This window comes from Diceros bicornis, chromosome 12, assembly GCF_020826845.1.
Source record: "Diceros bicornis minor isolate mBicDic1 chromosome 12, mDicBic1.mat.cur, whole genome shotgun sequence".
NCBI classification, from domain to species: Eukaryota; Metazoa; Chordata; class Mammalia; order Perissodactyla; family Rhinocerotidae; genus Diceros; species Diceros bicornis.
In genome coordinates this window covers 41,656,232-41,669,030 of record NC_080751.1, presented here as the reverse complement: position 1 = coordinate 41,669,030, position 12,799 = coordinate 41,656,232, and the positions used below count along the sequence as shown (strand labels likewise).

The 12,799-nt window shown below is 46.5% G+C and overlaps 1 protein-coding gene across 2 annotated transcripts in view; it reads right to left on the bottom strand.

Annotated features, from left to right (window-relative positions):
• Positions 1-1,341: 1,341 nt before the first annotated feature.
• Positions 1,342-12,799, bottom strand: part of THADA (THADA armadillo repeat containing) — a 312,115-nt gene continuing 300,657 nt past the window's right edge. For both annotated transcript variants that reach the window (XM_058551343.1, XM_058551342.1), the window contains 2 exons: positions 3,785-3,954; positions 1,342-2,464 (listed from right to left, as the gene is read on the bottom strand). In XM_058551343.1, coding sequence (XP_058407326.1) covers positions 2,069-2,464; positions 3,785-3,954 — 566 coding nt within the window. In that variant the 3' untranslated portion in view covers positions 1,342-2,068. The remainder of the gene's footprint in view (positions 2,465-3,784; positions 3,955-12,799) is intronic.

Below are 12,799 nucleotides of genomic sequence, written 5' to 3'. Positions count from 1 at the left end.
GAGTCCCCAAGAACTCTGTTTTGTTCTTTGTTGAAATGACCCCAAACACAACAGTTTGAAGGTGGCCTGACAGTAGGGTATCTAAGTCCTTGTTGTGTCCACCCTGCCCCCCCCACCCCCAGGAATGCATCAGGAAAGTGTGAAATAGCCATTTTCCCTAGCCAATGCTACTTGAGGTCAGTAACAAGATTTCAGATACAAAACCAGTGGGAACATCTGTCCCTCCTGCCATCCTGGGCTGGCCACAGCCAGGCAGGATCAAAATCTGGGGTAATTCTTAGTCAACAGCTATGAGAACACCGGCTTCGGGGGCTTGGTAGAAGGATTCTGGAGATAAAACGTAAACAGGCTACGGTACAGGCTTTGGTAGAGAGTACCTGCTGGTGTAAAATGTTTTTATTATTATGTAACTGCTTTTATTTTATTTTAAATGGAGAAAAAAGGAACGCCGGCCTTTTCCAATGAGCTGGGCTTTGCTGGGGCCAGTTTCATAATTATTCTACCATGGTTATCACCACATTACGCCAACAATTCCCTGAATTCTCACCAGCTAGGTCTTCTGAGAACAAAAAGAAATCTTAGGTTGGCAACTTGCCATCAAGTGTGGGCTACACAGATGCCCCACCAGGTAATTAATTGAGGATAACAAAAAACACATTTTGAGCTGAAAGGTGGAAAACCACTCAGGTAATTTCCTGTTCTCTTTAGGACAAAACTTTGGACAGTAAGTTAACTTTCTTCCAGCTTCTTCCCACAGAGCCCTTTCTCTATACTTCCGGCATGGCTGTGTTTTTAGTGTTAGGTAGTTTTCTTTCAAATAGAGACAACTTATATTCAAAACATAAGCCTTTCTGCAGTAGGAAATGATCATCTCAAACTCTCTCTCCTCTAAACTGCCCCTCAGGCTCTCACACATGAGAGAAATAATTCTAAGTGACTGCACATCTGAGAAATATTTAAAAATATTTACAGACACTAAAAGCTGGACCAAGTTTATATACTATTACTGAAATGCCTTTTTCAGATAACTAGGGTGAAAAATGAATGTGGATGAGGCTATGACCCATCCTAGCTATGAATTTCAAGATAACTGTCTGCGGGTAACACTTATTCTGAAATTATAAATTAAAAAGGGCAAACCAGTGAAAAACGGGACCAGCAGTAAAATGTATGCAAGAGCGACACCTGCTGGGAGTCTGAGGAAGAGGGGCTGGGCCAGGCTCAGAAAGGGGGAAAACCCTTGTTTTTAGATTACATCGGTAAAATGCGTAAATGTGTCTTCTGGCATCTTAAATGAGAATCTTCTTGTTACCGCCACCAAGAAAATGATATTAAACAGTGTAGGCATCAAATAAATCATTTATCCTGGCTCTCCTTACCCCAGGTTCCTTCTAGCACCCAAGAGTCTATGCTTTCACTGGGTGGCAAAATCAGCTCTTCTAGCATTAGCACAAACTCTTTTTGGGGAGCATGAATTCTCAATGGCTCTTTTAATAATTATGAAAGCATGTGTAGGTCACTGTAGGACTTTCACATGCAGACAGTAAAAACAAAGCTATTTGTATGAAGTTGATCCCTAACTTTCCCAGGATCCAACATTTGGAATATATTTTTGCCTTGGTAAAATGGAATAAAATTTGGAAGTCTGACCAAATGGGTTGTTTGCCAACTAATGTGCCCCCTACATCCAGCCAAAAAAAGGGGGGGAAAATCATGTATTAAAACCCAATTCTGTGTAGCCAATTCACAGAAAATACAGGCTGGCTAAGGCTGGACATTAGAGGTCCTGGGGGACAGAAAAGGCTAATTCAGGGACGCAGGTGGCCTGCACCTGGGAACAGAGTAAATATTCAACGTGTGGCCTCACTTCCTACAGTAGCTGCAATAAACCAGGTTGCCTTGAATGAATGAACTGAAGAAAAATTCCTCTGCAGGAAGAGACAGAAGACTAGACTCACAGCAGTGGGGGAGGCCTGAAGGGGAAAAAATATTTGAATTGATGTTTGACACGTTTCCTGCAGAGTTAGCGGGGGAATAATCCACCCCCACCCCCACAAGTCTTCTTTCTTCAATAAGCTGTTTCTCTTCTTGGAAGAGTTAATTGATTCACTTCTGCAAGAGAGTCCGAAGCACTGAGCGCTAGTGTGTCTTCCCCTTCCTTTCCTTCCAGAAAGGCCAGCAGCCTCAGGCAAGCCAAAGTCCTCTCCTCCTGAATGCGTAGTCTTGTGAATTCCACTGTCCTCAAAAACTCGGCAGTTGGTGGCAGCTCTCTGAAGAGCTGAGAAAGGAGGTGGCACTGCTCTGATGCTGTCCTTTGAAGATGACGGCGACTCTCAGGGCTGAGGGGCCGCCAGCTGGACTTGGAGAGGAGATGGAAGAGGTGCTTGTAGAGGTATTTCACGAAGATCAGGGTCTCAGCCCAAAAGTTGACTTCTGCTTTTTCAAACAGGTAGTCTTCTTCCACCTGAATCAAATGAAAAAGCCAAAAGTCAACCTTCCAGGGGATGTTGACAAGCCCCAGTCCAGACCAGAGTCCTGCCAGATGCAGAAGAGGTGTGTCCCCTCCCCCCGGGTGAGAGGGCCCACTCTTGCCTGTCAACACCCATGTATACACACCACTTGCAGCCTTGAAGGTCACCTTCTATTTTCACTCACTGTACTTCTCCACAGGAGAGGAACTGTTTTCCCCAGACTTAACATGACCTTTGATAAAGATGTGTTTGTGGTTCAAAGCCAAGATATTTTGGGGGCCTGGTACTGAAAAGGGGACCTCAACATGGGAGTGGGCCCTGGACCTAAATTAGGTACATCTAGAAATCAGGGAGGAAGGAGGAAGGGAAATCTTAGCAGCAGAACAAAGACAAAGAATTACCAAACACGACACTAGTCTCTGCATATGAAACCAAAGTTCTATAACACTGGGGATTTTCTTTTTTTTTTTTAAAGATTTTATTTATTTATTTTTTCCCCCAAAGCCCCAGCAGATAGTTGTATGTCATAGCTGCACATCCCTCTAGTTGCTGTATGTGGGACGCGGCCTCAGCATGGCCGGAGAAGCGGTGCGTCGGTGCACGTCCGGGATCCGAACCCGGGCCGCCAGCAGCGGAGCGCGTGCACTTAACCGCTAAGCCACGGGGCCAGCCCAACACTGGGGATTTTCAAGGTCATTTTATCACAGAGACTTTATCTTGTCTCCAAATTTCCCATAAACAGGCTGCTTTTGAACTCTTGGCCTCCTGGTGATGCCAAGTAGGCCAGCTGAGTCAGACACTGGTAGATGTGAATTTCAGTCCTCAAGATGATTTTGCTGTTTGTCTCGGTCCTCAGTTTCCCTATCTGTTGACTGCTCCCCCACCTGGAGGGGGCTAATAGTTTTCCTCAAGTAACAAATGCCCTGGAAGGACCATGATTCTCTGGAAATGTTTCACCTTCAGACCTAACCATGGGGGGCCCCTGGCCATCCCAATGTTGACTAATAAGCATTCTGCATAATTAAACTCTCAACTTCCAAGGGGCCTCTTTCAAAGTCCTCTCCCTACACTGACCTGAAGGCTTACTATGGGAATCCCAAAAGCCAGAGAGAGAGCTGCCCCCGTGCCCCTAGCAGCACCCTGCAGGCAGCCATAGTCATTTGGAGACTTTCCTAATCGGTTATTGCTGTGTCTGAGCATTCAGCAGCACACTTTCAGCAGGCACGTTAAGCCCAAGTAAGCCTGTAAGTGGTGTATGCAGTGGGTGTAGGACACTCCACCCCACCTCCCCTGCCCTGAGACCCCGAGATTACCTGATGTGCACGCTCCACACAGACCATGAGGTCATCACCCTCTCCCAACAGCCATCCCAGCAGGACTGGGAGTCCAGTGGCCAGCTGGTCCCACTGCTGGAGCAGGTCACATAGCACGGCCAGGGCCAGGTCCAGTGTGATGGAGGCATCCACCTGGCAGAAGGCAAATTCTGCGGAAACAAGAGAGAGGTGAGCAATGAATGTGCTGCTCAAGGCGAACCCACTTGGAGGCTCTGCAGGCCTCTGGGAACGTGAAGGACCTCAGGTAAAATCAATGCCACCAGCCTGGCAGGGAAGCTGGTGGGATGGGCTCACTAAAGGTTATTAATCCCTTCTGAGTCTTGCTTTCTATATAACTAGAATGAGTCATGGGCCTGAATCCCACCATTTCCATGCGCCTTATCCCATTGTGGACAGAAGCAGCCCCACCTGCAGGACTAGACATTTATCTGCCCTTAGCCTCTCTAGTGTACCTGGAAGCAAAGCAGAAAAGCTTCCCACCCAGTGTCTCCTCCGCAGGCCTGCCACAATGCCTGAATTCCACTGGTTTGCCTTTTCCTCTGAAAGCAACTCCCGTTAGGCACATAACACATTAAATCTCTAACATCTTAGTGCGGGCCATCAGCAGACCTTTTCTTTAAGGGTCAGAGAGTAAATATTTTAGACTTTGGGGGTCTTAAGGTCTGTGTCACAACTACTCAACTCTGCTGAAAGCAGCTATAGACCATATATAAACAAATGGTTGTGGTTGTGTTCTGATAAAATTTTATTTACATTCCAATAAAATTTGAATTTCATCTAATTTTCTCATGTCACAAAATATTCTTTTGATATTTTCCCAACCATCTAAAAATGTAAAAACCATTCATAGTTCACAGGCTGTACAACAACAGGCAGTGGGCTGGAATTAGCTCATATTTTGCTGCCCTCTGTCTTACAGCGAATTCATTTTTCAGACACACGTCTTCCTAGTTGGCTTGGGGAAGGATGCTGAAAGAGTAGAATGGGGTGCAGAAAGAGGAAGTGGGTGCACCTTGGGGAAACCATTGCTTACTTCACCATTTTGCCTTAGACAGTCCTAAATATGGGTTTGAAGGGAGGTTCAGGGTGTTGACACTTCTGCTAACAACCTTGTCTCTCCCACCTCAACCTGCAGGAGATCTGAAACATGGGACTTAAATCCCACCACACAGACAATGAACCTCTGTAGATCCATCCAGGCACCAATGCTTGTCTTTCAATGAACTACTTCTGTTGAGACCTCGTCTTTCCCAAATCCCTATCTCCAACTCCAGCCCACAAACCTATCCCTGACCATCTGGCTCCAAAAGAGACGTGCTCAGCACACAGGGAGAAGGCTCAGAGTCTGGAATGGAAGGCTGAGCTCCCCAGGGTGTTGAACCAGGCTTAGTGGGATGGCTCCCCACTGAAGGCCTATTCTGTGCCTTTCTCTCCAGTCCTCAACATCCTATGGGCTGGGTATTACCATCCTTTCTTCACAGATGAGGAATCCAGGGCACAGACAGGTTAACCCACTTGCATACAGTCACAGGGCTTTAAGTGGCTATAAAGAAACTGGAATCAGCAACAAGTTTCATGGTGCATGCAGAGCACAGATTTGGAGAATCAGCACCAACATTCCAGAGATGTAGGTCTTTATGGTCAGATAAGCAGGGTTGGTGACCCTCCAGCAGGGCCAGGACTACCTAGAGCCCATGGAGCAGAGCCTAGACTCATGGAAACAGCCAAAGGACCAATGTTACCATCCTCAGAGCCCCAAGTCAATCCCCCAGGACACCTGCCCCTTAGTGCCCCTGCTCCCCATGCTGCTGGCTCTGCAGCCTGGAACCAGGACTTAAACTGGGAAACAGAAAAAAGCAGGGGGAGGAGGGAGTGTGTGAAGGTGTGTTCTGGCATGTCTGAGCCATGTGTTGGTCGAGCCTTCACCTACAATACAGTCTCTATTTTTATCTCTACCTGACTCCTCTGTGTAGTTTTCAACTGGTTTAGAATCTGTATGGGGAGGAGGTATAATTAAACTGGCATCTTTCAAACCTCAAAGAATTGAAAATATACATGAAGCCCAGCATAGGATTAAACACATAGCAGATGCTCAGAACATTCCAGTTTATGGCTCTGGAGATCATGAAATCTTCTCCTTTACCCCACGTGGTTTAGTTTGAACACTAACACGGGGAACGCCACCAAGAAAGCATTCCGTAAATGGTTAACTAGTATTATTGTTGGTGAGAGTGAACACTCTCCTTCTATTGAACCCTTATTGCTCCCACCACCATGGGGGAGGTATCCCTGTTTAAGAAATGAGGAGGCTGTGCTCACAGCGGTTGGGTGACAGGTCCGAGTTCGTATGGTTGGCAGTGGAGGCACAGGCTGCCCCTACCCTGCAGGGAGGCAATGCAGACACACTCCCTGCATCCCATGGAGATGAAGAAGTCAGACTTGGTTTTATCACTTTTATTCATTAAAAAAAGTTCCCAGCTGGAGGCCATATTTTGAAAAAAGGTCACAACTGTAAGTCCTTGTATTATGGCACCAACAGGAGCTCAGTTTATCTTGAAACCTTTCAGAAAAATCTGCCCTCTGATTCACCCCTGTCTTCCCTACCCTTCTTTTTTTTCAGTCTCCTTAAGGCAAGAAGTGAAAGTCCCACAAGGAAGAAAAAAGTTTCATCCACGAGCAACATCAGTGCCTGCAGCTCAGGCAACACCCCTGTTGAGTCCATAAAGAACACATGGAGGTGACCAGAGATGCCACCAGGAAGACGAGACTGCCGCACCTGCCCCACCTGACAGGAGAGAGGGCCCTCATCCTGCACCACTTGCCATGAATCGTGTTTAGGAAGTGGCAGGAAAGTGCCAGGAATGACAGAGGCACAAGAGGAGAGCTAGGGTGTTGGCTGGAAGTGGATCTAGATAGAATCATAACCACCTAAACGCTGACCCTGCCAGATGAGGAGGGAAGGGGAAGGAAAGCTGGGAGGGGGGGTGAGGGGGGGGGAGGATTGTGGGATTTAGATTTCCTGCTTGAGGGGCCAGATGCACCCCACCAAGTTCCCTCTTTTACTACCTTGCCCTGGTCTAAGACAGCTTAGTCAGAACAGCCCAGATCAGCCCAGATCTCCCCTGGCCAAATGCCTTGTGAAGGGGAGGCTGAAGAGTAGGGAGAGCAGCTTTTCACTTAATCATGCAGCCAGCCAGGCCATCATAGGCTCGCCATTCCATCAAGGAAACAGGAAAGTAAGTGACCAAGCAACAAGTGTGTCTGAAGAATCTGTTGTGTGTCCAGAACAGCCAAAACAATCTGGAAAAATACAACAAAACTGGAGGACTCACACATCCTGATTTCAAAACTTACCACAAAGCTACAGGAATCAAGACAGTATGTTACTGGCAAAAGGAGAGACATACAGATCAATGAGATAGGACTGAATGTCCAGAAATAAACCCTCACACACACAGTCAATTCATTTTTGACAAGGGTGCCAAAACAATTAATTGGGGGAAAAGAACAGTCTTTTCAACCAATGGAGCTGGGACAACTGGATATCCACATGCAAAAGAATGAAGTTGGTCCCCTACCTCACATCATATACAAAAATTAAGTCAACATGTATCAAAGACTGAAATTTAAGAGCTAAAACTATCAAACTCATAAAAGGAATTAAAGGAGTAAAGCTTTGTGACCTTGGATTAGGCAATGGTTTGTTAAATATGATAAGAAAAGCATAAGCAACAAAAGAAAAGTTAGACTTCATCAAAATTGAAAGCTTTTGTGCTTCAAAGGACATCATCAAGAAAGTGAAAAGACAACTCACAAAACTGGAGAAAATATTTGCAAATCCTGTATCTGACAAGGGACTTGTATCCAGAATACATAAAGAGCTCTTAAAACCCAATAATAAAAAGACAAATAACCCAATTAAAACATGTGCAAAGGATCTGAATAGACATTTCTCCAGAGAAGATATACAAATAACCAATAAGCACATGAAAAGATCAGGAAACCATCAGAAAAATTCAAATCAAAACCATAATGAGATACCACTTCACACCCACTAGGATAACTGTAATCAAAAAGACAGATAATAAGTTTTGGAGAAGATGTGAAGAAATTGGAACTCTCATACATTGCTGGTAGGAACGTAAAATGGTGCAGCCACTTTGGAAAACAGTCTTGAAGTTTCTCCCACTCTTAGGCATATACCTAAGAGAAATAAAAAACATGTGTCCACACAAAAACTTGTACATGAATGTTCATAGCAGCATATACATAATAGCCAATAAGTGGAAACAACCAAAATGTCCATCAACTGATGAGTGGACAAATAAAATGTAGTATATCCATACAATGGAATATTATTCAGCCATAAAAAGGAATGAAGTACTGATACATGCTACAACACAGATGAACCTTGAAAACATTATGCTAAGTGAAAGAAGCCAGACACAAAAGACCAGGTATTATATAATTCCACTTATATGAAATGTCCAGAATAGGCAAATCTTAGAGATAAAAAGTAGATTAGTGGTTGCCAGGAGTTGGAGAATGGAAAATGACTGCTGACAGATACAGTGTTTCTTTTAGGGTTGATGAACATGTTCTAGAATTAGATAGCGCTGATGGTTCCACAACCTTATGAATATACTAAAATTTATACATATGTACACTTTAATTTGGTGTATTTTATGGTATGTGAATTATATCTGGGCTGGGGGGCATGCGGAATGTGGAAGGCTGAAAATGGCCTCCCACAAGATATCCATGTCAAGTACCTGGAACCTATGAATATTACCTTACTTGGAAAAAGGGTCTTGGTAGATATGATTAAGTTGATGATACTGAGGTGAGGAGAAAATCTTGGATGATCTGGGTGCACCCTAAATGCCATCACAATTGTCCTAATAAGAGAGAGGCAGAGGGAGATTTGACCAACCAGACACACAGAGGAGAAGGTGATGTGAAGACGAGGGCAGAGGGTGGAGTGATGCAAGCAAAGGAATATTGACAGCCTCCAGAAGCTCGAAGAGGCAAGGACTAGATTCTTCCCTAGAGCCTCCAGAGGGAGTGTGACCCTGCTGGTTCCTTAATTTTGGACTTTTGGCCTCCAGAACTGTGAAACAATAAATTGCTGTTGTTTCAGCCACAAACTTGTGGTAATTTGTTACAGCAGCCACAGGAAACTAACAACAGAGGAATGAAGGGTAATTGCTAAAGGGTGTGGGACTTCTTTCTAGAGTAATGAGAATGTTCTAAAATTGATTGTGTTGATGGGTGCAGAACTCAGTGAATATGCTCAAAACCATTGAATTGTACCCTTTAAATGGCTGACTTGTATGGTATATCTCAGTAAGTCTGCTATATTAAAAACAAAATCCACTACGTGCCCAAGTTGGTTCCAGTTGCTGGGAGGAAGCCTGACCCCAGTGCCTGCCTTGAAAAAGCTCACAGTCTACTTGGGGAGCCTGGACAAACGCTTAGAGCCCTCATGCTTGCTTGTATTGGCCTAGGACTCAGGTGCTGGAGGACTCTGCAGGGGTGAACGGTTGGTCAGAAGGTGGAGAGGGCCCAAGAAGACTTCCTGGAGGAGCTGGGACTCTGCCCAGCCCTTCACCAGATGGTCAGGTACTAGGTGCTGACGGTCTTCTGTGTGGCCAGCACCATGCTAAGGACTGGGAAAGCAAGGTAAGTAGCTGACATGTCCTGCCCTCAAGAACTGGTGGTCTAGATGAGAAGGTAAGACTAACACTCAGGCAACAGTGAGGACATCAGTCGCTCAATGGAGGGTCTGGATCATAAGGCTGCAGGAGTCAGGGGAGGGAAAAGAGGTCAGTGTGGTCATCTCCAAGACTGTGCTTCCCACCGGCTACACAGCTAAGGCCAGAGTGAAATATACCCTAGACCCCTCCAGGAGTGCTTCAAAGGGGTGAGGTGTGCCGGTACACACTCATGTCTGTGGTAGGCCTACACAAGGGGGATTCACATTCAGTCATTTGGAAGCGAGTTGGAAACCCAACAAATGAGCATTTAGAACTGGTTAATCCTGCACCTTCCATCCTTGTGAGTGTATAACTCACTTGGATTGTAAGGAGGGAGAAGCAAACAAGAGGCTTCAGGGCCGCTGCATTGTAGACTTCCTCTTGCTACTGCCCCAGCCACATCAGGGCTCTCCTGCCCAGGCAGATGCTTGGCTATCAGAAAGTCTTACTTGCTCCCCACCTCCATAAAGAGGCCCACCTTGGGGCTGGCAGCTGAAGACCCACGCTTCACACAGTGATCCACCACAAGTCCCAGCCTGTGTCCCCTCACTAAGAGAAGCGATCATTTCTAGGCAGGTAGACAGGCTTTAAGGTTATTTTCAACTGTACTGATTAAAATGAAAATGCCAATGTGGATTTTTTCCATGTTGCCAACCTTGAAAACCAATTCAGACCACGGATTAAAAGCCCACAGTCGGATTCTAAGGTATCATGGAGATGCCTTCTAGATTAAGGCCATTGGTCAAGTCTCTTTCCCAGTCCTTTCCCAGAGAGGTTAAGTCAGCACAGTAAATGATGAGTAAATGGCAATGGGTTGAATGCTCCCTGCCCCTAGAACTCTAGAGAATCCTGTATTTTTTTGTGAGGAAGATCAGCCCTGAGCTAACATCCATGCCAATCCTCCTCTTTTTGCTGAGGAAGACTAGCCCTGGGCTAACATCCGTGCCTATCTTCCTCCACTTTATATGGGACGCCGCCACAGCATGGCCTGACAAGAGGTGTGTTGGTGCGCGCCTGGGATCCGAACCCCAGCTGCCAGCAGCAGAGCGTGCGCACTTAACCGCTACGCCACGGGGCCGGCCCCTAGAGAATCCTGTTTTAAGCATTTGTGGAAAAATCCCTCAACCCCGCCATCCATCCATCCACTCACCCACTCATTCACCCATCAATTCAAGCTTTTATCTACCCACAAGTTTTTATCAGTCACCTGCTGTGTGTGTGGGCACTGTGAGGAACATGAAAATTCTAGTCCCTTCTCTCAGAGAGCAGATAGTTTAGTCAGAGGCAAGCTGACAGGAAATAGTTCAAGATGGTGTATGATGTGGACTAATTATACTATTACTAGCAGTAATGAAAGGACAGAGAAGGAAAAAAAGTGTGGGGAGTGGGAGGAAGGAGAGCTTCATGGAGGGGAAGCTGGGCAGGCATAGGGTCCGAGACCAAGCACAGCTGGGCTGAAGGGAAGAGGAGGGAGACTAGACCTGCCTGTTGAGAAGGGGCGTTTGTGAGGGGAGCTGGAGGTGAAGATGGAGGAGCAGTCAGGCTGGAGCAGGCCTGAGGAGGCAAAGGCAGTGTCCGACTGAGTACTACGGTGCCTTCTTTTCTCTGAGCAAAAATATTTTAAGGTTTCACTAGGTTGTTTCCAGACAACTTCATTATTTCCAGTCTTCTCCATAGACTTCTTCACTTCCCCTCAGCAGGGCAGGAGCCTGTATTTTAATTAGTCACGAGAAACAAGTGTGGAACTGAAGCTTGCTTCAGCTGCTGACTCTGCCATTCAAGTCTTCCTGAGGCTGCCAGAAGCCTCTCTGACCCCTGCCTCTCCTGACCCTCCACCCTAGAGCCCAGGGCTCTCTGCTCTTCAGAGCCATGAGAGCCAGGGCTCAGAGCTGGGATTTCCAGGCATGGCAGTCCGTGAGAGGACTTCATGGCTATACCATCTAAGGTCATCATCTCAGCCTTTACCACTAAACAGAGTTCCCAGATGAACCCTACCTGAAACAAATGCCCAGAGGAAAGTCCTAAGGAATGGGGAGGGGTGGCACTTCCAGCTTTGAAGAACCCAGCAGGAAGTCTGGATGGGGGAACATGGGGTATTTGTGGTATTAGTCTCTGTTCTTTATCTGAATATTTAAAAAATTTCATCAAAGAAGAACCAAATGTGCCGGTCAGTGCTCCCAAGGGCAGCCCCAGCATGCACTGGGCCGAGTGCCAGGGGCGTGTGCAGCACTAGGACTACTGCCCACCCCCTCACTGCTCTAAGCTGTGCTCCTGGACTCCAGCCAGCCCTTCCCCCACTCCCAACCTGGCCATGGTATTAACTCTGCAGGTGAATTCAGACATGATTCACCTGGCCCAGGTGGACTCCTCTACCTCCTCCTCCTTTTTCTTCTTTAAGCCCTGGAAACGATTGTTTAAAAGACAGTACACATGGAGGCAGAACACAGCCAAACATACACAGCTCAAGGGTTCTAAGGTCCCAAGGGACCCATCAGAAGTGTCTGGACAGGGGTACAAATGGACTGTTTGGTCTTCACACAAGTTTGGTATAGCTCACATGATTTTTGTAAAAATCAGGAAGTTTCTCATAAAAATCCAAATTTCTAGCATCTTCTGAAAATTCAGAAAATAGGACCGGCCCCGTGGCTTAGCGGTTAAGTGCGCGTGCTCCGCTACTGGCTGCCCGGGTTTGGATCCCGGGCGCGCACTGATGCACCGTTTCTCCGGCCATGCTGAGGCCACGTCCCACATACAGCAACTAGAAGAATGTGCAACTATGACATACAACTATCTACTGGGGCTTTGGGGGAAAAAAAAAAAGGAGGAGGATTGGCAATAGATGTTAGCTCAGAGCCGGTCTTCCTGAGCAAAAAGAGGAGGATTAGCACGGATGTTAGCTCAGGGCTGATCTTCCTCACAAAAAAAAAAAAAAAAGAAAGAAAGAAAAGAAAATTCAGAAAATAGAATCCCATGTCCCTAGGTCTGCATTTTAATGTGACAACAGCTGCCTGGAGCAGAGCAGTGGCCACGCCCTACAGGAGGCATCTGGGCATCCAGTCTGGGACCCCTCTACTGCCTCCCACCTCACCCATTTCACAGGTGTGTGTCATTTGTGTGGCCCCTGTGGACATGTGAATTTGTGACCCCTACACTAGGGTACTGAGGAAAGCAGCTGGCCTCCAGCCAGCCCCTCCCCTTTACAGACGAGAACACGGACCCTTGACCAGAGCTCTCCTCT